At 44.6% G+C, this 24868-nt stretch overlaps 1 protein-coding gene across 1 annotated transcript in view; it reads left to right on the forward strand.

Moving 5' to 3' along the window:
- The first annotated feature begins 1009 nt into the window (after positions 1-1009).
- The window catches only part of APC2 (APC regulator of WNT signaling pathway 2), a 40250-nt gene continuing 16391 nt past the window's right edge, over positions 1010-24868 (forward strand). The window contains exons 1-7 of the mRNA XM_015810681.2: positions 1010-1165; positions 9129-9310; positions 10015-10123; positions 10334-10466; positions 11537-11604; positions 18608-18700; positions 21383-21767. Of these exons, the coding sequence (XP_015666167.2) occupies positions 1010-1165; positions 9129-9310; positions 10015-10123; positions 10334-10466; positions 11537-11604; positions 18608-18700; positions 21383-21767 (1126 nt within the window). The remainder of the gene's footprint in view (positions 1166-9128; positions 9311-10014; positions 10124-10333; positions 10467-11536; positions 11605-18607; positions 18701-21382; positions 21768-24868) is intronic.

Here is a 24868-nt window from a genome sequence, read left to right on the forward strand (position 1 = left end):
ACTTAACGACCATTGCAGCCATCCCCGTGGTCACGTGATCAAAATTCAGACACTTGGCGACTGATTCATATTTCTGACGGTTTCGGTGTCCCGGGATCACGTCATCATCTTTTGCGACCTTCTGACAAGCAAAGTCAATGGGGGAAGCCAGGGTCACTTAACAAGAGTTTGACTAATTTGACAACTGCAGTGATTCGCTTAACAAGAATGTGGCAAGAAAGGTCGTAATGTGGGGCAAACTCACTTAACAAATGTTTCACTTAGCAATTTTGGGCCCGATTGTGGTCGTACTACCTGTGATTTCAAATGTTTGGTAAATGAATGGTTGTAAGTTGAGTATTACCCTGTGGGGTCCTCATTATATTTTTACTCACTTGATTTGCTCCTCTGTGAACCTTTTATAGCTGGAACCCTGTAAGGGGTTGTTTCCTTTCCCTTCCTACTTAATTTTTCATCTGTTTAACCATCCTGAGCTAAGAAAGCCCTCAGAGATGTGGGTGAAGGGAAGCCAAATAATCATAGAGTCATAGGGCTGGAAGGGACCTTGGAGGTCTGCTAATCTAACCACCTGCTTAGTCAGAAATCTTTATACTATACTGGTCAAATGGTTGTCCAATCTTCTTGAAAACCCACAACTCTGGGAGGCAAGCTGTTCCATTGATTAATGGTTATTACTGTCAGGAAATTCCTCCTTATTTCTAGGTTGGATGTGTCTTGAAGAGCTTCCACCCATGGCTTCCTGTCCTGCCCTCTGGTGTTTTTGGTGAACAAGTCAATCCCTTCTTCTCTGTGACAGCCCCTCAAGTATTGGAAGACAGCTATCCTGTCTCCCCTGGGTCTTCTCTTCAGTATGTTTAGCCCAGGGGTCTTCAAACCAGCTGAGGAATTCTGGGAGTTGAAGTCCACAAGTCTTAAAGTTGCCAAGTTGGAAGAGCCCTGGGCTAAACACACCTAGTTCCCTTAGCCATTCATTGTACGTTGTCTCCTATCTTCTTTTCTTTTCCAGGCAATGGAAGAGCTGAAGATGTCTGGATCCATTGCGTCCTACGATCAATTGGTGAAGCAGGTGGAGGCGCTGAAGAAAGAGAACACACACCTCCGTCAGGAGTTGGAAGACAACTCCAACCATCTCTCCAAGCTAGAAAATGAGACTTCCGATATGAAGGTGCGGACCTTTCTCTTTACCAGCACTGATCCAGTGGTTGGTTGTTTGTTTTTTTTCTAGTTGTGGAAATGTTGCTTTTCTATATGACAGGTAGTCCTCGACTTACGACTACAATTGAACCCAAAATTGATGTTGCTAAGTGAAACAGTTCTTAAGTGAGTCTTGCCCCATTTTACGACTTTTCTTGCCACTGTTGTTAAGTGAATTGTTGCAACTGTTAAGTTAGTAACGCGGTTGTTAAGTGAATCTGGCTTCCCCATTGACTTTGCTTGCCAGAAGTCTGCAAAAGGGGATCACATGACCCTGGGATACAGCAATGGTCATAACTATGAACTAGTTGCCAAGCATCTGAATACTGATCACAGGATCATGAGGATGCTGCAAAGGTTGTAACTGTGAAAAACAGTCGTAAGTCACTTTTTTCAGTGCCGTTGTAACTTTGAATGGCATAAACAAACTGTTGTAAATTGAGGACTACCTGTATTTATTTCTGATCATCTTGATCTCTCTCCAAATTCTGTTAAGCATCCTTTCCAAAATTAACACTTTACCCCAGGAGTCTTCAAACTTGGCCCTTTCATGACTTGTGGACTTCAACTCCCAGAATTCCTCAGCCAGGCACGCTGGCTGAGGAATTCTGGGAGTTGAAGTCCGCAAGTTTTACACCTTCGAGTATCTTGGTCAGGGGAGATCCTGAGGCTGGGATTTGTAGTCTCTGAGTCAAGGATATCTGATCTAACAGTTGAATTGCAGAGTGGATGGTTCTTGCTTCTTGCTACACAAATGTACCTGGACATATTGTGAGCACAATCTGTGTGAACTTTTACGACTGCTACTTAGAAATATCCGTTATTGCTGTGGTTGGTTGCACAGTCAGCCAGATGTTCAGAGTGGTTTTGGCATTTTTATCCACCCATTGAGTCCTTCCCCAGGTTTAGGATAGACAGATGTTGTTTGTTGGTGTTATAAGTATCATCACAGGATGTAAGCCCTTCCAAGTATTATTGTTGTTACTGTTATTGCTATTAATCAATTTAATATAGCTACCCACTCCGTGAGATATATTTGCTATATATTTGGATATGTTTAATTGACCAGCTTTAGATGAGTTTTGTCTGTGTTTTGATGCTTGATTTCTTTCCATATGAGAGAGACAAAGCAATGTTCCCATTCTTCCTTTCTTGGCTGATCTTCGGCTTGAGAGTTTCCTAATTAGGGTTTACGACCATATTTTGCGGTTGGTTTAGTTATCTTAATTCAGTAGTTCTCAACCTTTTTAATGCCGCGACCCCAACCGGTCGTAAGTCGAGGACTAAACCGGTTGTAAGTCGAGGACTAAACCGGTCGCAAGTCGAGGACTAAACCGGTTGTAAGTCGAGGACTACCCAGCCGGTCATAAATCGAGGAATTTCCCTGCCCGGGAGCGCCGCGCATGCATGGTTCCGCCCCCTGCACCGGCCGAGGCGTAGCTGGCAAGCGGCAGAGACGGAGCAGGCCGACCACCAGCTGGCCCAGCCCAAGGGAGGTAAGGCACCCGCCGGAAAAGGGGAAAGAAAATGGCGGACAAAAAAAATGGCGGACAAAAAAAATGGCGGACAGCCTTGCTTGGCGACCCCCATGAAATGGTCGATCGACCCCAAATGGGGTCCTGACCCACAGGTTGAGAACCACTGTCTTAATTCATCATATTTTCTGCAATTGGATAGGCAGGCTAGCTGATTTTCTGGCTTTGAACACAAATGTGAAAGGCTAGAGTGGCTGCTAAATGAGGCTGCTCTAGTCACAAAGTCTTTGTTGCTCCAATGACCTATTCACATGCATCCCTGGAAGGGGATGCTCTCTCTTTCTTCCTCTCCCTCTCCCTCTCTCTTTCTCTTTCTCTTTCTCTCTCCCTCCCTCCCCCCCCCTCTCTCTCTGTGTGTATGTGTGAGCTTGTGGGGAAGTGCAGTTATTTTAACACAAGTATAAAATGATTTTAGAAAATGAAGTTTGAAACTCTCAATGGGAAATGTTGCCTCTGGTCTCAAAAGCGTATACATTTAATGCATAGCTGACAATGGCATCTCTGAAGAGAATTCTGGGAGTTGAAGTCCACAGGCAGGCCAGTGAACAACCTTCTATTCTAACCAGTGCTACCATCTCTTGAAACACTGATGATAAGTATGGATATTACCACAAAATACAATGTTTTTTTTCCTCCCAATTACCCAATAGTTATTTTAATGACAAAAGATGTGGGTAGAAAGATATCACAATCATTAGAACGCCCTAAGCAGCTTGTGTAGATTTATTAAAGAATAAATCTCAACAACCAAGAAGCCTAGGATTTAAGGAGATCTGTGGAATACAGAAATGTTCTTTCTACAGGAGAAAAAAAGAACACAACAACAAATCCATTTTAGTTCCTTCATTATTCATCTGTAAAAGCTTAATTTACGTTTACCGATCTATAATGACAACATCTCTATTACAGTTTGATTGCAGAATCTTTATGAGGAACAATCTGCTGCTTTCCCTAATTCTACTGCCTTTTCTTAGTAAAACTAACGCTACAAAGGCTATATGTCAATGCTGCTAACATTGGATGTTTTTGCATTGACAACTGATAGAAATGTAGCCATCTTTTTCCCTTTCGCTTTTAGAGTTAGATGATGCTGGGAGGGGAGAGAATCTGGCTAAAATAACAACACTAAACTCAGTGTGAGAATCAAGGTTATTGAGCCCAGAGCTGATAAAGAATTGGTGGGCTGGAGAACTGGAGAGGAAGCCCTCGCTTCAAGCTAATTGAGGAATGTGATTTATTACTGTTAATTGGAGGAGGGAATTGTGCTTTGATACTATGCGCCCAGGGGAGGGGAATTCAGTTTTTTACTTCGATTATGCTGTGCCGATATTATGCTACTCGAATAAAAGGTTCTTTAAGGTAAACAATGCCTCGAAGTTCTTTTGAAGAGTTTCATCTGTTGGAACCATGACACTATACCTATATTGTATATTAATATACTGTATATAAAGTATGTACAGGTAGATCTCTATTTATGACTGTAATAGAGCCTGCCCATTACGATCATTAGTTGTGATGGTGGCAAAGCAAGTCGCTATGTGACTAGACTCTTTCTTATGACCCTTTTTTTGCAGCAGTCTTTAAGTGAATGTGGTGATTATAAGGTGAACACCATGGTCATAAAGCAAACACCATGGTCGTTAAACAAACCCATTGTTTGCTATGGGCCCTATTTATTTATTTATTTGTATCCCGCTTTATTATTTTTACAAATAATTCAAGGTGGTGAACATATCCAACACACTTTCCTCCTATTTTCTCCACAACAAACCTGTGAGGTGGGTTAGGCTAAGAGAGATGGACTGCCCAAAGTCACCCAGCTGGCTTTCATACCTAAAGAAGGACTAGAACTCACCGTCTCCTGGTGATTGGCCCAAAGTTACCCAGCCGGCTTTCATGGCTAAAGAGGGACTCGAACATGACTGCATTTTACGGTAACTTATGTCCAGTTTTTGGCAAAAAAATGTCCATAGCTAATTTAGTTCACTTAATGACCATGGCACTTACTTAATGACAACTACAAAAAGGTCATAAAATGGATCAATCATGTGGCCAACCTGTTTAATGATCATTACAATTTACAACCATGATGGGCAAGCTACCTCAGGGGTCTTCAACCTTGGCAACTTTAAGACTTGTGGACTTCAACTCCCAGAATTCCTCAGCCAGCTTTGCTGGCTGAGGAATTCTGGGAGTTGAAGTCCACAAGTCTTAAAGTTGCCAAGGTTGAGGACCCCTGAGCTACATTACAGTCATAAGTCAAGGACTACATGTAATCTATTCTATCTAATCAGCAAAACCAAAAATCACAAGTTCATTTTTATGCAAAAAGTCCAAAAGAAGCTTCCAGTCACCAATAAATGTAGATCAGCAGTCCCCAACCTTTGTGCCTTGGCAGCCTGGCTGGCGGGGAGAAGGAAACGGCTGTGCATGAGTGGCAGGCCGGTGCGCATGTTCGCACAGCTTAACTTGCATGAGCGGCAGGCCAGTGCATATGTACCGCAAGCTGCATGCACATGCATGTCTACTGGCCCATCACTCCTTCTGCCCGGTTGTGGTGAGCCACAGCCCAGGTGTTGGGGGTCCCTTATGTAGATAATATCTTATCTCGAATCCAAGAAGTAAATTTATCCTTTTTCAGCAAAACGTGCCAACAAAATTTGCCAATCCTTCTGCCATAGCGGGTAGTGTCAAATCTTTCCATCTATGTGCATATAGTAATAATGATGATGATGATGATGATGATGATGTTGGAAGGTACCATGGAGGTCATCTAGTCCAACCCCCCCTACTCAGGCAGGAAACCTTATACTATTTCAGACAAATGGCTGTCCAGTCTCTTCTTAAACACTTCCAGTGTTGGAGCATTCACAGCTTCTGGAGGCAGGTTGTTCCAATGATTAATTGTTTTAACTGTCAGGAAGTTTCTCCTTAGTTCTAGGTTGCTTCTCTCCTTGATTAGTTTCCATCCGTTGCTTCTTGTCATGCCTTCAGGCGCTTTGGAGAATAGCTTGACTCCCTCTTCTTTGTGGCAGCCCCTGAGATATTGGAACACTGCTATCATGACCCCCCTCGTTCTTCTCTTCATTAAACTAGACCAGTGGTGGCGAACCTATGGCACAGGTGCCAGAGGTGGCACTCAGAGCCCTCTCTGTGGGCACCTGCACCGTTGCCCCAGTCCTACACCTTCAGCTGGGTTTTATAAAACCTTTTCGCTTTAGGCCTCCGACGCCCTGTGCAAAAAAAAAAAAAAAGGTTCAATCAGTCAATTTCAACTTCTCGCGGGAAAAAAAAAAGATCTTGCAAAGTTGGAATTGATTGATTGAACTTTTTAGTCCCACCCAGTCTGCCGTTACCAGCCCACCCAATTGGCCACGCCCACCCAATTGACCAGCCCACCCAATTGACCAGCCCACCCAATTGGCCACGCCCACCCAACGGGCCACATCCACCCGGCACTCAGCGATGCATAAGTGGGTTTTGGGTTGCAGTTTGGGCACTCAGTCTCTAAAAGGTTCGCCATCACTGAACTAGACACACCCAATTCCAGCAACCGTTCCTTATATGCTTTAGCCTCCAGTCCCCTAATCATCTTGTTGCTCTTCTCTGCACTTTTTCTAGAGTCTCAACATCTTTTTTACATTGTGGTGACCAAAATGCTTGATGCATTAATCATATATTGAAATAATCTTCCATAGCTTTTTTCTAACTCTTTAGCCATTAATCCTAAAAGAAAAAGCTCTATCTTCAATTGAATACAGGTAGTCCTCGACATACGAACACAACTGAGCCCAAATTTTCTGTTGCTAAACAAGGTGTTAAGTGAATTTTGCCGCTTTTTACATCCTTTCTTGCCACAGTTGTTAAGTGAATCACTGCAATTGTTGTTAGTAATACAATTGTAAAGTAAATCTGACTTCCCCATTGACTTTGCTTGTCAGAAGGTCGCAATAAGTAACACTGCAATCTTCATGAATACAGTTACAGTCATCGGGGCACTGGGAACTATGTCCAAAAACTTTGCAAAATACAAGAAACTGCAACTTCCTGCAATAACTCCAGCAATGTTACAAAAAACTGCACTACTCGGAACATCTTATATTTTAAGGAGGTACCTGGTTGACACCTAGGATGCTGGCAGCAACCCGTGTCAACCATCAACGCCAGCCAACTTCAATGTTCAGTTGACTGAGATTCATGTCTAATGAATAAAAGATAATAATAATAATAATAATAATAATAATAATAATAATAATAATAATAATAATAATAGTAGCAGGATGGTGTTTTGCATAACATCTAGTCTTGAGGGAAGGATCTTCAAGTCTCTGCCCATAGGAATTCTTGCAATAAAAATAGACATGTTAAGAATAATGCTTTGCTTTTCCTCAGTGAAATGTTTGGGGACACAAAAATTGGATTGTTTTGAGAATTTATTGTTATTATTATTAAAATTTATTGACCACCCAGCTCCAACAAAATCTTGCTGATCAGTTATTGTCAGAAAGAGAACGGAAGATTAGCCAAACCTTTAGTATGACCAAAATTCAATCTATATATGTGTAGCGCTACCTCTTTAGAGGCCGCCAATGCCCAGGCCCTCCCAGCCACAACCCCCCTTGTCCAGCCTTGCGGTAATGTCCTTTAGAGATCGGTGAGATGTCTTGCAACCGGAACTCATGCAGCATTGATGGGTGGCAGGCTCTTCTTGTTGAAGCAGGACTTTCAGGCACAAACTTAACCGGTCACAATGGTTGATGCCCCGAAGATGTATATAACAGCTCAGGGCTGCTTTAGCAGCAGGAGTAACAAGCCCCTGAGCAATCGTTCAGAGTCCGATGAAATGGGGGGGGGGGATAGACCCCGGCTCCAGATGGCAATAATAACAATGACGGCCAGTATGTTATGGCAATGGCTCATCCCCCAGGGCAACTCCCCCCCACAATGTCCCAGCACCTATGCCAGCAGCGATGGCCACAGTCCAGATGCCTCCAAAGTCCACAACAACAGTTGGCAGCAACAGTTGGCACCACCAGTCTCTCTCCTCCTGGTGCTTCTTCTCTGGAATTCCTCCTCAGGTCTCAGGATTCAAAACCACCCCCCTCCCTTTACTCTTTATTATTAAAACCCGAGGCTAGAAACCCCAGCCAGCTCCCTTTCTCCACACTCTCGCTTGCCTCCGTTTCAGATATCCTCCCACGGAGGAAGCAATAAAACTTCACTCCCTAGCCTCTACTTAAAATACCCTTGATAGAAAAATAAAATAAGCTTCCAGACCTTCTCTTCTCAACTCCAACCCCCGGCCTTCTCCTTTCCTTTCCTTTTCTATCCTTCCTCCTTCCACTTACGCCAGCCACACCCAAAGCCAACTGCAGCTGTCCCAATCTTTTCCTTCCCAGTCAAGCTCCTGCAAGCACTCTCAGGCAGTCCCCGCTNTGGTTCTCAACCTGTGGGTCGGGACCCCATTTGGGGTCGATCGACCATTTCATGGGGGTCGCCAAGCAAGGCTGTCCGCCATTTTTTTTGTCCGCCATTTTTTTCCCCTTTTCCGGCGGGTGCCTTACCTCCCTTGGGCTGGGCCAGCTGGTGGTCGGCCTGCTCCGTCTCTGCCGCTTGCCAGCTACGCCTCGGCCGGTGCAGGGGGCGGAACCATGCATGCGCGGCGCTCCCAGGCAGGGAAAGTCCTCGACTTACGACCGATTTAGTCCTCGACTTACGACCGGTTTAGTCCTCGACTTACGACCGGTTGGGGTCGCGGCATTAAAAAGGTTGAGAACCACTGCATTAGAGGGTGCTGACACATGCATGAGGCAATCTACACTTTGATTGGTTGCTGTGGGTATGAAGGGGGCATTTCCCTTTTTTCCCGCCTTTTTTCCTCTGTGTGTTCTGTATACTGTTTGATTTACCTCAGGCACTCTGGCTGAGGAATTCTTGGAGTTGAAGTCCACAAGTCATAAAAGGGCCGATTTTGAAGACCCCTGCTATAAATTATGTGAGCCCAGGACACTGCAACTGTCATAAATATGAGCCAGTTGCCGAGCAACCATTACCCTGGGAAAACAGCAATGGTCGTTAGGTGTGAAAACTGGTCATAAATCACTTTTTTCAATGTTGTTGTAATTTTGAATGGTTGCTAAATGAACGGCTGTAGGTCGAGGACTACCTGTTTCCTGGAGCTGGGAGAAAGGTGTCTGGTGGCTAAGCCAGGGGTGTCAAACTGCCAGCCTGCGGGCCGGATGCATCATAGCGAAACCGCGCCCACCCCATTGCCAGCAATGGCAAAAAAGTTGCGATACGTCGCAACACATCACGTGACGTTGCGAGTTTGACACCCCTGGCCTAAGCTGTCCTCATGGTGTCCTTTCATCGCCTTTCTCTGTTCCCTCAGCCCTGCAGATGGACATCTCCAGTTTGTACAACCTGAAATTCCACCCTCCGGCCCTGCTTCCCGAGCCAGTCTGCCAGGATCACAGTCCGGAGCAGAGCCTGTCCCATCCAGCCCCTCTCCAAAGGAAGGACAGCATGGGGGATCTGGGTCGGGCCACCATCCGTCTCTTGGAGGAGCTGGACAGGGAGAGGTGAAGTTGTTGAAACTCTTGGGTGGGGGGAGACATGGATGAACATCCTGCTCATCTTCCTCTTCCTCTTCCTCTTCTGGATGGTTTCTTCATGAATTCAAGTGGAGCCCATCTTCCTTTTGAGATGTGGCTAGGATCCAGCTGGATGCCATGTGTGGAGGAAAAGAACTTTCAGTTTCTTTTCAGTTTCAGTTTTTCTTGCTTCCCTCCCCCCCTTCGGCAGAATTCATATTTGCTTGTGTCTGAAGTGATACAGACTCTCTTCTCCTCTTTTTCTTCCTTCCTTCCTTCCCTTCCTCTCTTCTTGTCTTCCAATGTGCAATTGTAAACTATCTTTCCTTCCTCTCAGCCTCCATATGACTTTCCTTCCTTCCTTCCTTCCCTCCCTTCCCTTCCTTCTTTCTTTCCTCCCCCTCCTTTCCTTTCTTCCCTTTTTATTTCTCTGTCCTTCCTTCCTTGTTTTACTTCTCCTTTTCTTCCTTCTTTCCTTCCTTCCTTCCCTTTTTATTTCTATCTCTCCTTCCTTCCTGTTTTACCTCTCCTTTTCTTCCTTCCTTGCTTTTTGTTTCCTTCCCTTTTTTCCCCTTCCTTCCTTCCTTCCTTCCTTCCTTCCTTCCTTCCTTCCTTCCTTCCTTCCTTCCTTCCTTCCTTCCTTCCTTCCTTCCTTCCTTCCTTCTCTGATTGCCGTCTTTCCTTCCCCTTAGATGTTTTCTGTTGAGTGAGATTGAGAAGGAGGAAAAGGAGAAACTCTGGTATTACACTCAACTGCAAAGTCTCTCTAAGCGGCTGGATGACCTGCCCCACGTGGAGACGGTGAGTTTCCAGGCTGGATGGTGGCAGGACAGACTCAAGGACAGGGACAGGGACATTTTCCTAAGTGTGTCTCAGCTACATCTTCAACATCCCCTTACCTCACATTCAGGCCCTTAAATTTTGGGGAGGAGGAGAGACCAGGAAGGGAGTGACAAGCAGAGGGGGGCTTCTCTTACCTACATCTTTTCTGCCTCTCACCCCCCCCCCCAGTTCTCGATGCAGATGGACCTGATCCGTCAGCAGCTAGAATTTGAAGCCCAGCACATCCGGACACTCATGGAGGAGCGCTTCGGAACGACCGATGAAATGGTACAAAGAGCTCAGGTAAGCAGGAGGAGCAGGAGCAAGAGAGGAACAGGAGGGGAGGGGAGCAGGAGGAGAAGAGGAGGAACAACAGGAGGGGGAGCAGGAGCAGGAGGAGGAGAGAGGGAGAGCAGGAAGGGAAGAGGAGGAGGAGTGGAGGGGGAGCCAGGAGGGAAGAGGAGGAGCAGGAGGAGCAGGAGCAAGAGGGGAACAGGAGGGGGAGGGGAGCAGGAGGAGAAGAGGAGGAACAACAGGAGGGGAGCAGGAGCAGGAGGAGGAGAGGGAGAGCAGGAGGGGAAGAGAAGGGGGAGTGGAGGGGGAGCAGGAGGGAAGAGGAGGAGCAGGAGGAGGGGGNTATCTATCTATCTATCTATCTATCTATCTATCTATCTATCTATCTATCTATCTATCTATCTATCTATCTATCTATCTATCTATCTATCTATCTATCTATCTATCTATCTATCTATCTATCTATCCTATCTATCTATCTATCTATCTATCTATCTATCTATCTATCTATCTATCTATCTATCTATCTATCTATCTATCTATCTATCTATCTATCTATCTATCTCTGTCATCTCTATATCTCTAATGTGTCATCTATCTGTCATCTATATCTATCTATCTCATTTATCATCTATCTATCATCTCCCCATCTCTATCTCCCCATCTCTATTTATCTCGGGATAAAATTATTATGATTTTACTTTGATAAACCACTTTGTTTGGATTTTGGCCTGCACGTCCTACAATCTTTGATGCTATGATGGTTAAACCATACTTTATGACTTCTTAGGATGTTTGTAGCAAGTCATATGGATTTATTGAAAAAAACACGATCCGACAAGGCCAAAGCTTAATACACTGTATGAATCCGATCAGTAACAGAAAACCTTTTGGTCTCAGTTATCCAAAGTTTGGAATATGCCTAATTTGATTCTGCTAACATGTCACACTCTCCACCACCAATCAAAGAGAAACAATTCCATACATATTCAGTTAGTTTTAAAAATATACAGGCCAATCATATGTGCTGCTATGTATTATATAAAGAAACATCAATTGTCCAGAGGCTGTGCAAAAGCATACCCCATTCTCATGCAGGTGCCATAGTCTCTGAAAATCATGCAAGAACAGGACATGCTTTTGAAAATAGTTCTTCTTGGGTGTTGGTGATCTCTGGCATATCACCCAAAATGTGATGTGTCACCTTTGATATGTTTGCCATAGATTCATCATCAATGAATTAGGATCAGGGGTAGGCAATTTTGGCTCTTTTATGACTCATGGACTTCAACTCCCAGAATTCCTGAGCCAGCCTTGCTGAGGGGAAAGGGAGAGGTTTCCAAGCTGAGCCATGCTGGCTCAGGAATTCTGGGAGTTGAAGTCCACGAGTCGTAAAAGAGCCAAGGTTGCCTACCCCTGAATTAGGTGGACAGGTGTAATTATTGTTAGATCACTCATTGGCTATTCAGTGTCTCTTCTGGAGCCTGCACAGAACAACACATAGTCCTTGACTTACAACCATTCGTTTAATGACCCTTCAAAGCTACAACAGTGAAAAAAGTGACTTATGACTGTTTTTCACACTTATGACTGTTGCAGCATTCCGAAGGTCTTGTGATCAAAATTGACAAGCGCTTGACAACTGTCTCATATTTGTGACTGCTGCATTATCCTGGGGTCGTGCGACCATCATTTGTGACCTTCCCAGCCGGCTTCTGACAAGCAAAATCAATGAGGGAAGCCAGATTCACTTAATGACCGTATGATTCCCTTAACGACTGCATTATTTGCTTAACTGGCAAAAAAAGCTTGTAAAATGAGGTGCAACTCGCTTAGCAATGGAGATTTTGGGCTCAATTGAGGTCGTAAGTCGAGGACTACCTGTAATGCATGCTGTATTTTACAAAGGATGTCCCCAATATGTCGGGTCAAACGGGGGGAGGGGGACAGAGATCCTAAACCAAATGATGAATTAAGAAGGGAGGCCAGACTGGAAGGGCCGGGGTGCCGCCTTGCATGAGAATCGGGTCAGATAATGAGAGGGCAATTCCAGATTTGTTCCCCCCACCTCCTTTGGCCCAGAGGCACTGGAGAGTGTGGGCTTTGTGTGCATTTCCTATACAGTGACAAAGAGGCAGTTGCCATGGAGATGAAAAATAGGCCAGCCGAAGGATGGAGAGCAGTTGGTGGCCATGCCAGGGTTGGGCAGCAGGGATCTGAGACTGCTGGGGTGGGAGAGCCAAACAGCTAGAGGACGATCCGGCTCGGGTCCAAAATTGGGCTGAGTCTGCTATGAGATTTGTATGAAGAAGGGGGGGGGGAAGGGGGATGGAATGGAATGGAACCTCCTGCAAATAATAATAAAATGGTCATAAAATACAAAGGCCTGCAAACAGGCAAACATTTGACTGTGACAAAGGAAATCAAAGATAGTATAGGTAGTCCTCAACTTAACAACAGTTCATTTAATAATAATAATAATAATAATAATAATAATAATAATAATAATAATAATAATAATAATAATAATAATAGACGAATTCGCCATTAGTCAATTGCAAAAGGCGGCCTTACTAGGAACTGCTTCCATCCTGCGATGATATCTGTAATACCATCAAACATCCACATCTGCCTATCCCAGGTCCTGGGTAAGGACTCGATAGGTAGACAGAAATGCCAAATCCAGTCTGAACATCTGGCTGACTGTGCAATGATTAATAATAATAATAATAATAATAATAATAATAATAATAATAATAATAATAATAATAATAATAATAATAATAATAATAATAATAAAGTTGGAAGGGACCTTGAAGGTCATCTAGTCCAACCCCCTGCTCAGGCAGGAAACCCTATACCCGTGGTGGCGGACCTATGGCACGGGTGCCACAGGTGGCACGCAGAGCCCTTTCTGTGGGCACGCGTGCCGTTGCCCCAGTCCTACGCCTTCAGCGGGGTTTTATAATACCTTTTCACTTTAGCCTCTGCCGCCGTGTGCAAAAAAAAAAAAAAGGTTCAATCAATCAATTTCAACTTCTCGCAAGAAAAAAAAAGATCTTGCAAAGTTGCAATTGATTGATTGAACTTTTTAGTCCCATCCAGTCTGCTGTTACCACTGCAGCCACGCCCACTCAATAGGCCACACCCACCCAATGGGCCACGCCCACCTGGCACCCAACAATACATAAGTGTGCTTTGGGTTGCAGTTTGGGCACTCGGTCTCTAAAAGGTTTGCCATTACTGCCCTATACCATTTCAGACAAATGGCTGTCCAGTCTTTCCTTAAAAACTTCCAGTGTTGGAGCATTCACCGCTTCTGGAGGCAGGTTGTTCCACTGCTTAATTATTCTAACTGTCAGGAAGTTTCTCCTTAGTTCTAGGTTGCTTCTCTCTTTGGTTAGTTTCCATCCGTTGCTTCTTGTCCTGCCTTCAGGTGCTTTGGAGAATAGCTTGACTCCCTCTTCTTTGGGGAAGCCCCTGAGATATTGAAAGGCTGCTATCATATCACCCCTCGTCCTTCTCTTCATTAAACTAGACATACCTAATTCCAGCAACCGTTCCTTGTATGTTTTAGCCTCCAGTCCCCTAATGATCTTTGTTGCTCTTCTCTGCACTCTTTCTAGAGTACAACAGCATGGAAAAAAAGTGACTTATGATAGTTTTTCACACTTACGACCGTTGCAGCATCCCCACGGTCACATGATCAGAATTTGGACACTTGGAAATTGGTTCATATTTATGATGGTTGCAATGTCCCGGGGTCACATGATCCCCTTTTGCGATCTTCTGACGAGCAAAGTCAATGGGGAAAGCCAGTTTCAACTGTGTTACTAACTTAACAACTGCAGTGCTTCACTTAACAACTGTGGAAAGAAAGATCGTAAAACTAGGCAAAATTCATTTAACAAATGTCTCACTTAGCAACAGAAATTTTGGGCTCCATGGTGATCGTAAGTTGAGCACCCCCTGTACTTATGACCTGGTTCCAAACATCCGACGAACAAGTCACCTCCCTGTGGTCATGTGACTGCATTTCAGGTGCTCAGCAACCATCCCATGTATACAGCTGACTGCAGCGCCCCACGTTCACTTGACGGTGTTTGACTTTCATTTTTGCCCCAAACTGACATTTACTTTTGTTACTGGCTCATCGCAAGCAATGGCTTTGTTTAATGACCACAGCATTCGCTTAATAACTATGGATTCATTTAATGACAATCATGCGTCACTTAATGACCATTGCAAAAAAAGGTCATAAAATCAGGTAGGCCATGTGGGTCAGGTCCTCAACCCCCGGTCTGTGGACCGGTACCGGGCTGTGGCATGCCAGCAACCGGTCCGCACAAACAAGCAAAGCCCCATCCGCGAGATGCAGGCAGCACACAAAACCACGGATCTTCCGGTCCGCGGAAAAACCTCTCTCCATGGAATCGGTCCCTAGTGCCCAAAAGGTTGGGGACCTCTGGTGTGGGTGACCAACTTTATGACTGTCATGATTTATGACCATAATGGGTAGGCCAGGGGTAGGCAACCTTGACACTTTTATGACTCATGGACTTCCAGAATTCCTGAGCCAGCATGGCTCAGCTTGGAAACTCTCCCTTTCCCCTCAGCATGGCTGGCTCAGGAATTCTGGGAGTTGAAGTCCACGAGTCATAAAAGAGCCAAGGTTGCCTACCTCTGGGGTAGGCTCTATTACAGTCATAAGTCGAAAACTACCTGCGTGGGAGAAAGGCCATCTCTTAAGTAACTAGACCCTATACCAGGAATTATCCTTGCTATACAGGTAGACCTTGACTTATGACCTCAACTGACCCCAAAATTTCCATGGTTAAGGAAGGCAGTTGTTTAAGTGGCTTTTGCACCATTTTAAGACCTTTCTTGCCACAGTTGTTAAGTGAATCACTGCGGTTGTTAAGTTAGTAACACAGTTGTTATGTCAATCCGGCTTCCCCATTAACTTTGCTTGTCAGAAGATTGCAAAAGGGGATCACGTGACTCATGTCATAAAGACATGCCAGTTGCCAAGCCTCCAAATTTTAATCATGTGACCATGGGGATGTCGCAACGGTTCTTTAAGTGTGAAAATCTTTTTCAGTGCTAGTGTAACTTCACGAATGGTTGTAAGTTGAGGACTACAGTACCTGTACTCTTCCTAGAGTCAGCTCTGGGTTGGAGGAATGGGCCTTTGTCAAAATGTCTCTGTCCCCTCCACTCCCAGGAGTATAAACCCAGGCCCCTGATGTATAAGGCTCAGAGGACACTGATAGCCAAATCTGGCCCTAGGTTCTGCCTCATTTTTTACCTTTCCAATAAGCAACTGAGTCAGAAGATCATTTAAAAGCAGTTCATTAGGGTACCCTGATAAAGTGGAATCTCCCTATGAAAAAGGAGAGAACCCATCTTTCACACCTTTTTATAGTTAACACAACAAAGAAAATGTAAGAGGAAAGTTGATGGGACAGGATAAAAATCACCTCCTCTTGGCATAGGAAATCAGTTACATGTAGTCAAACACATATTTGCATCCCATAATATCACACATGTTCATTAAAATGAGGTCTGCCGTCAGAAGGGGCATAAATCAGGGGTCTTCAAACTTGGCCCTTTTATGACTTGTGGACTTCAACTCCCAGAATTCCTCAGCCAGCCAGTACCTGGCTGAGGAATTCTGGGAGTTGAAGTCCACAAGTCATAAAAGGGCCAAGTTTGAAGACCCCTTGCATAAATAATACTAATAATAATAATAATAATAATAATAATAATAATAATAATAATAGTAGTAGTAGTAGTAAAGTTGGAAGGGACCTTGAAGGTCATCTAGTCTAACCCCCTGCTCAGGCAGGAAACCCTATACCATTTCAGACAAATGGCTGTCCAGTCTCTTCTTAAAAACTTCCAGTGTTGGAGCATTCACCGCTTCTGGAGGCAGGTTGTTCCACTGGTTAATTGTTCTAACTGTCAGGGAATTTCTCCTTAGTTCTAGGTTGCTTCTCTCCTTGATTAGTTTCCATCCGTTGCTTCTCGTCCTGCCTTCAGGCGCTTTGGAGAATAGCTTGACTCCCTCTTCTTTGGGGCAGCCCCTGAGATACTGGAAGACTGCTATCATGTCCCCCCTACTCCTTCTCTTCATTAAACTAGACATACCCAATTCCAGCAACTGTTCCTTATATGCTTTAGCCTCCAGTCCCCTAATCATCTTTGTTGCTCTTCTCTGTACTCTTTCTAAACGAAAAAGGTTGTTTAGAGTTCACGGAAGAGATAAACGTTCACGGAAGAGATAAACCAGACCCCAATTTGTATGTAACAAACTTTTTCTTATCTGGAGATAGTCTCCAGCTAGTTTATCTTTTCAATTTAGGAATGTTAAAAGCTATTCCTACATTCCAGCCTGTAATGAGCCTGGACACCATTTTAAAAGAGAGAAAATAAGTCAAATTAAAATATAAAGTAATTATCTTAGTTGACAAGTTACACAATCCGTGTCATGTGCTCCTTGCCCCTGATACGACAACTTTGTTCATATTTTTTAATCCGTCCTCTACTTGAAACTTCAGAGCCTTATTCCAAAAATAGAAGCAGGGCGGAATCAGTTGCTGCAGGTTGAGTGAGGCACCACTTGACCCTCTTTCAGATGTCTGGAAAGAGAGAGAGAGGAGTTCCCTGAGGCCATCTAGTCCAGGGGTCCCCAACACGTGGTCTGTGGACCAGCACCGGGCAGCGGCATGCTAAAAACCGGGCCGCGCAAACAAGCAAAGCCCCATCCGCGGGATGCAAGCAGCATATGAAACCACGCCCCCTCCAGTCTGTGGAAAAAGCTCTCTCCATGGAACTAGTCCCTGGTGCCCAAAAGGTTGGAGGGCTGCTGATCTAACTCAACCCTTGCTAAGTTCAGGAATCCAACTGCAAGCATCAAGTAAATAAATCAAGCTTGATTAAGCCACCCATGTAGAGAGGAGCTCACCATCTCCCTCATTAACTAGCTCACTGACTGAATGGCTCTTACTAAGATGGATGTGTTCTTTTCCCATTAGCGTTTAAGAAATAATAGCTATGCATATCTAATTTTGGGATGCCTGCAATTGTGATAAGTACTTTGGGCATCTGCTGGGGTGTATGGGCCAAAGAGTCAGGACGGGCTGCATGCACAACAGACATAAAATAACAAACAGGGCTTCAATCCGCCATCTTAACTTTTTTGACACTCCCCACCCCCACCCCAGGAAGCATTCCCTCCATTAATTCATCCAAATCATTCATTCATTATATTAAGAGAGCTGGTTTAGTGTAGGGGTGAAGACATCAAGTTAGAAACTGGGTGACCGTGAGTTCTAGTCCTGCCTGAGGCACAAAAGCCAGCTGAGTGACTTTGGGCCAATCACAACAAGACTGGGTATTTTAGTCCCACCTTAGGTATGAAAGCCAGCTGAGTGACTTTGGGCCAATCACCAGGAGACTGTGAGTTCTAGTCCCACCTGAGACACAAAAGCTGGTTGGATAACTTTGGGCCAATCATCAGGAGTCTGAGAGTTCTAGTCCCGCCTTAGGCATAAAAGACAGCTGGGTGACTTTGGGCCAATCACCAGGAGGCTGGGTATTTTAGTCCCACCTTAGGTACAAAAGCCAGCTGGGTGACTTTGAACCAATCACTAGGAGGCTGGGTATTCTAGTCCTACTTTAGGTACGAAAGCCAGCTGGGTGACTTTGGACCAATCAGCAGGAGGCTGGGTATTTTAGTCCCACCTTAGGTATGAAAGCCAGCTGAGTGACTTTGGGCCAATCACCAGGAGACTGTGAGTTCTAGTCCCACCTGAGACACAAAAGCTGGTTGGATACGTTTGGCCCAATCATCAGGAGTCTGAGAGTTCTAGTCCTGCCTTAGGCATGAAAGACAGCTGGGTGACTTTGGGCCAATCACTCTCTCTCAGCCCAGCTCACCTCACAGGCTTGTTTTGTGGGGGAAACAGGAGGAGGGAGAAATATTATGTATATTACCCTCCAAGGAAATAGTCTAAAACTCTCTTGATTTGCCAAGATTAAGACCTGGCTGCACGGACGAAAATGGGCTCTGCAGATCCTGGCAGGCAGACTTCAGCTGGGTGCAAGGATGCAACTTCTATTAAACGTTTCTCTGTGTTTCCCATCTGCCCAACTCTTATCTTCCAGCCCTCTGGAAAACTGCCATGCACAGAAGGGGATGGAAGGCTCGACATCACAACACACTCAGAGGAAGGGAAGGGTCAGCTGGGCAGCAGTAAGGTACAGTACTGTGTTTCTGTGGTCAAAAAAGTCAAGGTGTTTTTTATGGACATATGCATAATAGCCATGGCCTGCAGACAGCCCTCTATTGTTCTAAGGCAGGGGTCCTCCACCTTTGCTGGCTGAGGAATTCTGGGACTTGAAGTCCACAAGTCTTCAGGTTGCCAAAGTTGAGGACCCCTGATCGTTACCATTTCGCTACTGGAATTTAACCCAGTCCTACTTTACAAAGTCAATTTTCCCTTTTGTGGATGTGTTTCAAGAAGCTTACAAACCCAGCCAGTTCGGTGTACAGGTAGTCCTTGATGTACGACTGGTCACTTAGTGACAATTCAAAGCTAAAAATGGACCTCCCCAAGGCTATTTACTACCCAGATTTGAGGTTCTGACAGTCATGGTCACATGATCACATTTTGGCAACTGGCCCACCTTTACAGCCATTTGCCACAGTAAGTCATGTGACCATTAGTAAGTCATGTGCCCGTGATTTACTATTTTTGTGATGGAAATCAGCATTTACGTCATTTCTAGCCAAAAAAACACCTCCCATTGCAGACAATGGATTCACTTAACAACCATGCATTCACTTTACAACTGCCACATTCACTTAATGGCCACAGCAGAAAAGGTCATAAAATCAGGCACAGTTACCTTGTGGTTTGCTTAATGATCACCACAACTTATGTCCGTAATTCTGTGCTCCATTACAATCATAAGTTGAGGACTATCTGAGATGGTTAAGGCATCAGGCTAAAAACTGGGTGACCCTGAGTTCTGCCTTAGGCACAAAGGTAGCTAGATGACTTTCTGCCACTTTTTTTCAGCCATAGAAAGAAGATAATGGCAAATCACTTCTAAAAATTTGTCAAGAAAACTTCAGGGATTTGTCCAGGCAATCACCAGGAATCAATAGTGACTTGAAGGCACCCGCTCCCCCCCCCTAAAAAACCCCCAAGTAAGAGAATAAACCTGTCTATCAGGGTTGCCTGCAAGGGAGTTGTTGAAAGAAAAATCTTCATCAGGGTCCAGTCCAAGCTGGGAATAAACAAAATGGAGACTGCTTTAGAAAGAAGGTTGCAGTTTATTGAAGAGGAGAGCCAGACAGAAAAATGGCTCTGGGAAAGCTGACCACATGTAGTACGGAGTGGTGGGTTTTTATACCTTCTTGAGCTTTTGTTTGGAGTTGTTCCTGTGGCATGAACTTTGATCTGAGTCTGGGTGTGCCTTTCTGGTATTCTGATGGTGGTGGGTTAATCCTATTATGTCCCAAAAGTCATATCCTGCTTCCCTGGGGGTGTGGCTGATGACTATGTCCTGTATTGGATTTTTTTGGTGTGAAGGATTGTTAATTCTAGGGATGTTTGTCTTTCTAATCCTATCAGCTCCAAGCTTCCAGGTGCCAGTCTTTCTGAAAGGATTATGATATCTGCATTTCTACAGAGCTGGTTTCTGCATGGGAGAGGGAGACTTGGGGCTATTAAGAAAACCAGCATGCTTTTCTGCCTTTTTAAGATCCTTTGAGGAAATATAATATTCTGCCTTTTAAATATTTGCTTCTCGGGAGGGGGGGACTTCCCACAGAGTCAAAACAAAAGTCAAAATAATGGACACAAGCATGCAATCAAAGTTTTGCCCGTTTTTATATGAAGCAAATCATATATCAAATCTCAGATATTTGGCTTTTACATGAGTGCCATCTAGTGGCAGCATCTAAATGTGCAGCTCCCAATCTTCTCACCCTTGGTTTGTAAAAACATTTGCACCAGGCAGTCCTCGACTTACGACCATAATTGAGTCCAAAATTTCTGTTGTTAAGTGAGACATTTTAGTGAATTTTGCCCCATTTTATGACCTTTTTGGCCACAGTTGTTAAGGGAATCACTGTCGTTCAGTTGGTAACAGGGCTGTGAATCTGCCTTCCCCATTGACTTTGCTTGTCAGAAGGTCACAAAAGGAGATCATGTGTCCCCGGGACACTGCGGCCGTCATAAATATGAGTAGGTTGCCAAGCATCCGAATTTTGATCACGTGACCATGTGGATACTGCAACATCGCAAGTGTGGAAAAGGGCCATAGGTCACTTTTTTCAGTGCTGTTGTCACTTTGAACGGTCACTAAATGAACTGTTGTAAGTCGAGGACTAGCTGTATTATCTAATGAAATGCAACAAGGCAGAATGAAATGAAATACAGAAGAAAAACAAAGCAACCACTAGATAAAGGCACCATGGTGGTGCAGTGGTTAGAATGCAGTATTGCAGACAAACTCTGCCCACTGCCAAGAGTTCGATCCTGACCAGCTCAAGGTTGACTCATCCTTCCATCCTTCCGAGGTCGCTAAAATGAGGACCCAGATTGTTGGGGGCAAGAGGGTGACTTTGTAAAACCGCTTAGAGAGGGCTGCAAAGCACGATCAAGCGGTATATAAGTCTAAGTCAGGGGTAGGCCACCTTGGCTCTTTTATGACTCGTGGACTTCAACTCCCAGAATTCCTGAGCCAGCCATGCTGAGGAGAAATGGAGAGGTTTCCATGCTGAGCCATGCTGGCACAGGAATTCTGGGAGTTGAAGTCCACGAGTCATAAAAGAGCCAAGGTTGCCTACCCCTGGTCTAAGTGCTCTTGCTATCGGAAAAAGAAATAGAAAGTATGAATAAAAAGGGATTTATTTCTTCTGATCCTCAGGTGGAAGTGGTCTTCTGGCTGCTTTCCATGTTGGCCACCCGGGACAAGGAAGACATGTCGCGCACACTGCTGGCCATGTCCAGTTCCCAGGAAAGCTGCCTGGCCATGCGCAAGTCGGGATGCCTCCCTCTCCTCATCCAGATTCTCCACGACTCAGATCGCGAACCCAGCGCGCCTGACAGCCCTGGAGTCGCAGGGAAGGATTGTCGCATGCGGGCCAACGCTGCCCTCCACAACATCATCTTCTCTCAGCCCGATGAAGGACAGGCCAAGAAGGAGATGCGGGTGCTACACGTGCTGGAACAGATCCGCTCCTACTCGGAGACCTGCTGGGATTGGCTAAGGATACACAAGGAAGGGGCCAAGATCCCCGAGGGGGGAGCAGGTAGAGGGAGGACTTGATAAGATAAGATAAGATAAGATAACCTTTATTGTCATTTTTATACTGTGGGCACAATGGCACACATCAAAAATGAAATTTAGTTGCCCGCTCTCAAAGTGAAACACATACATCACACACACCTAAACATACTATGAACAACATATGTATAGACCCACATCCCTACATATACGTAGCAAATAAATATTAAATATTGTCCATCTTGAATATATAACGGAAGGAGGAAGCTTGAGAGTTCGCAAGGTTAATGCTGTATGGAATGAAACTATGGCTGAATCTGGATGTTCTGCTTTGGATACCACGAAGCCCCCTCCTCCCAGAAGGTAACAAGGAAAATTTAGGTTAGCGATCAGCCCTTTGAGGTAGTCTTGACAAGAAGCCCACCCAGGACCGCTAGCTCTATCTTTATTGTAAGGTTATATTAATACAGGGGTCTTCAAACTTGGCAACTTTGAAGACTTGTGGACTTCAACTCCCAGAATTCCACAGCCAGCCCTGGCTGGCTGAGGAATTCTGGGAATTGAAGTCCACAAGTCTTAAAGTTGCCAAGTTTGAAGACTCCTGTATTAACAGAACCTTGCAAGTCTGAAAAGACATCTTTTTCCCCTCACCTTTACAGTTCAAGGAACTAGGGAGGGTCCCTTCCAAGAGGTTTCCCATGCCCCTTTTCCTTCCACCTTTTTAAATTTCGTATTACAGATAGTCCTCGACTTACAACCATAATTGTAATTTCATATGACAGGCAGTCCTCGGCTTACGACCATAATTGTGCCCAAAATTTATATTGCTACGCGAGACATTTGTTAAGTGAATTTTGCCTCATTTTATGACTTGTCTTGCCAAAGTTCTTAAGTGAATCACTGCAGTTGTTAGTAACATGGTTGTAAAGTGAATCTGGCTTCCCCGTTGACTTTCAACATTGACTGCGACGATCGTAAGTGTGAAAAATGGTCATAAGTCAATCACTCTTTTCAGTCCCATTGTAACTTCAAACGGTCACTAAAATCAAGGTCTACCTGTATTGTTCTTCAACTGTTTATTTTTATTGCTTTATCCCTTCATTATTGTTACATTTTCTATCTGGTTTTTTTTTCGGTTTTATTGTTGTAAGCTGCTTAGAGTAGCCCCTTGGCTAGACAATTGAGCAAATAAATAAATAAAACATGGCCCACAGCCCAACAAAACACATTTACACACACATCTTGCATTGATCCTTTCCTTCCAAAAGCAGGCTTGTGCTGCAAGATTAATTTCATTTCTGTTGTTGAAACGTGGACACCGTTTTTCCTCTGAGGAACAGCAAGTTCCTCCATCCATCCCACAGAATGACTCTCTCAATAACTTGGGAAAAGCTATTCCTTTTTTTTCCCAGATTTACTGCTAGAAACCTTCTGATTGCAAAGCTTTTTAATCAGATCTTTGCTGGCCAAACCTGGCTTGTGGTATTTCTGCAGGCAGCCAAGGAATGTCTTCAGCCATCCTTGTTTGTAGGAAGGGTTGGGCATGTCTGAAGTTGCGAAGGGATGCCTCGCCGCCTGTTTCTTGGATGCTTGCCCAAGGTGGCTGATTTTACTGTGAAAGTAGTGGAGAAGAAGTAGCTTAGTTAACACCATTAATGTTAATCTTTTACATTAATGAATGAAGAAATACTTCTTAATTTAACAACAGCAAGGGCTAGGATTCTTGGATGACTCTGGGTTGGACAATTGACTCATAGAACTGTAGAGTTGGAAGGAAACATGAAGATCATCTAGTCCAGCGGACCCCAACCGTTTGGGCACCAGGGACTGGTTCCACGGAGAGAGGTGTTTCTGCGGACTGGAGGGGACGTGACTTCATGTGTTGCCTGCATCCCACGGATGGGGCTTCACTTGTTTGCTGGCATGCCACGGACCAGTGCCACTCCACGAACTGGGGGTTGGGGACCCCTGATCTAGTCCAGGGGTCCACAACCCCTGGTCCACGGCCCAGTATCAGGCTATGGCCTGTTCGGAACCAGGCCATGCAAGTGACGGGCGAACACGCTTGTGCACGCAAGTCCATTTGTGTAAGCTGCACGTGAGGAACATTCTCCTCTACCCCTGCTCCCCCTCCGCGCTGGTCCGCAAAGCCGGAAAAGCTGGGGACCGCTGATCTAGTCCACAACTTTGCATTGTACAATAGGACCACATATTTCACAAACTTGGCAACTTTCAACATGTGGACTTCAGCTCCCTGAATTCCACAGCCAGCCATGCTGTGGAATTCTGGGAGTTGAACTCCACATGTCTGAAAGTAGTCAAGTTTGAGAAATACTACTTTACACGCTCTCTATTGCTCATGAAGACTGTCCATAGCAGTCCATAGCTCACCTGTTGTGACTCATTCACAATCTTCTTAGAGAGGCCCCTCCCACCCCAGTTTTTATAGCAGCCAGAGCTCTATTTTTTTTTGGAGGCCCTCAACCAACCTGAAAAATGTAAATACTTTGCCGGTCAAAATAATTTCCGCATGAGAGTTGCTTTGATTTTTCATCTGTTGTTTTGCTTCAGTGTTTTTAATGGATATTGCCCTGAGCTATTTTGGAAGGGCGGTAGAGAAAGGAAATGAACTGAATAAATAACTGCCACACTCTCCCTTTATTGGCATAACAATGCAATGATTACATTAGACCAAGAGACAGAAACTGACCTGAGATTACGCAACGGCAGATACTCAGTTCTGTTGACTTTAAAAGTATTTATTTAAGTGGAATATTTCTGTGCCAGCTTCCAGTTGTTAGATTTGCTAAGCGGCTTGCTAAAGGACATTTGAATAGCATTTATTCAAACCTCTCCCGATGAGAAACCAACCATTTAAAAGAGAGCCTTACCAACATTTTTTAAAGTTTTATTGTTTTCCCAGATGGCTGTATTTTGCACTGCAGCTTTAATGAGCTCATTTCAAAATTACTGGTTTCAAAGCAAGCATAATGTTTCTCTTCATGTAGGAGAGTTTATTAATATTTCACAAGAGTCTCTCTATAATTCTCATTTGTAGCTATCATCTCTCTGCTCAGTCTTCCCTTTGCATTCTTTAAACATTTTAATTCCTTTCCTCTTCATAAG

Source organism: Protobothrops mucrosquamatus, unplaced genomic scaffold, assembly GCF_001527695.2.
Source record: "Protobothrops mucrosquamatus isolate PMUCROS unplaced genomic scaffold, P.Mucros_1.0 scaffold14, whole genome shotgun sequence".
Classification (NCBI taxonomy): domain Eukaryota; kingdom Metazoa; phylum Chordata; class Lepidosauria; order Squamata; family Viperidae; genus Protobothrops; species Protobothrops mucrosquamatus.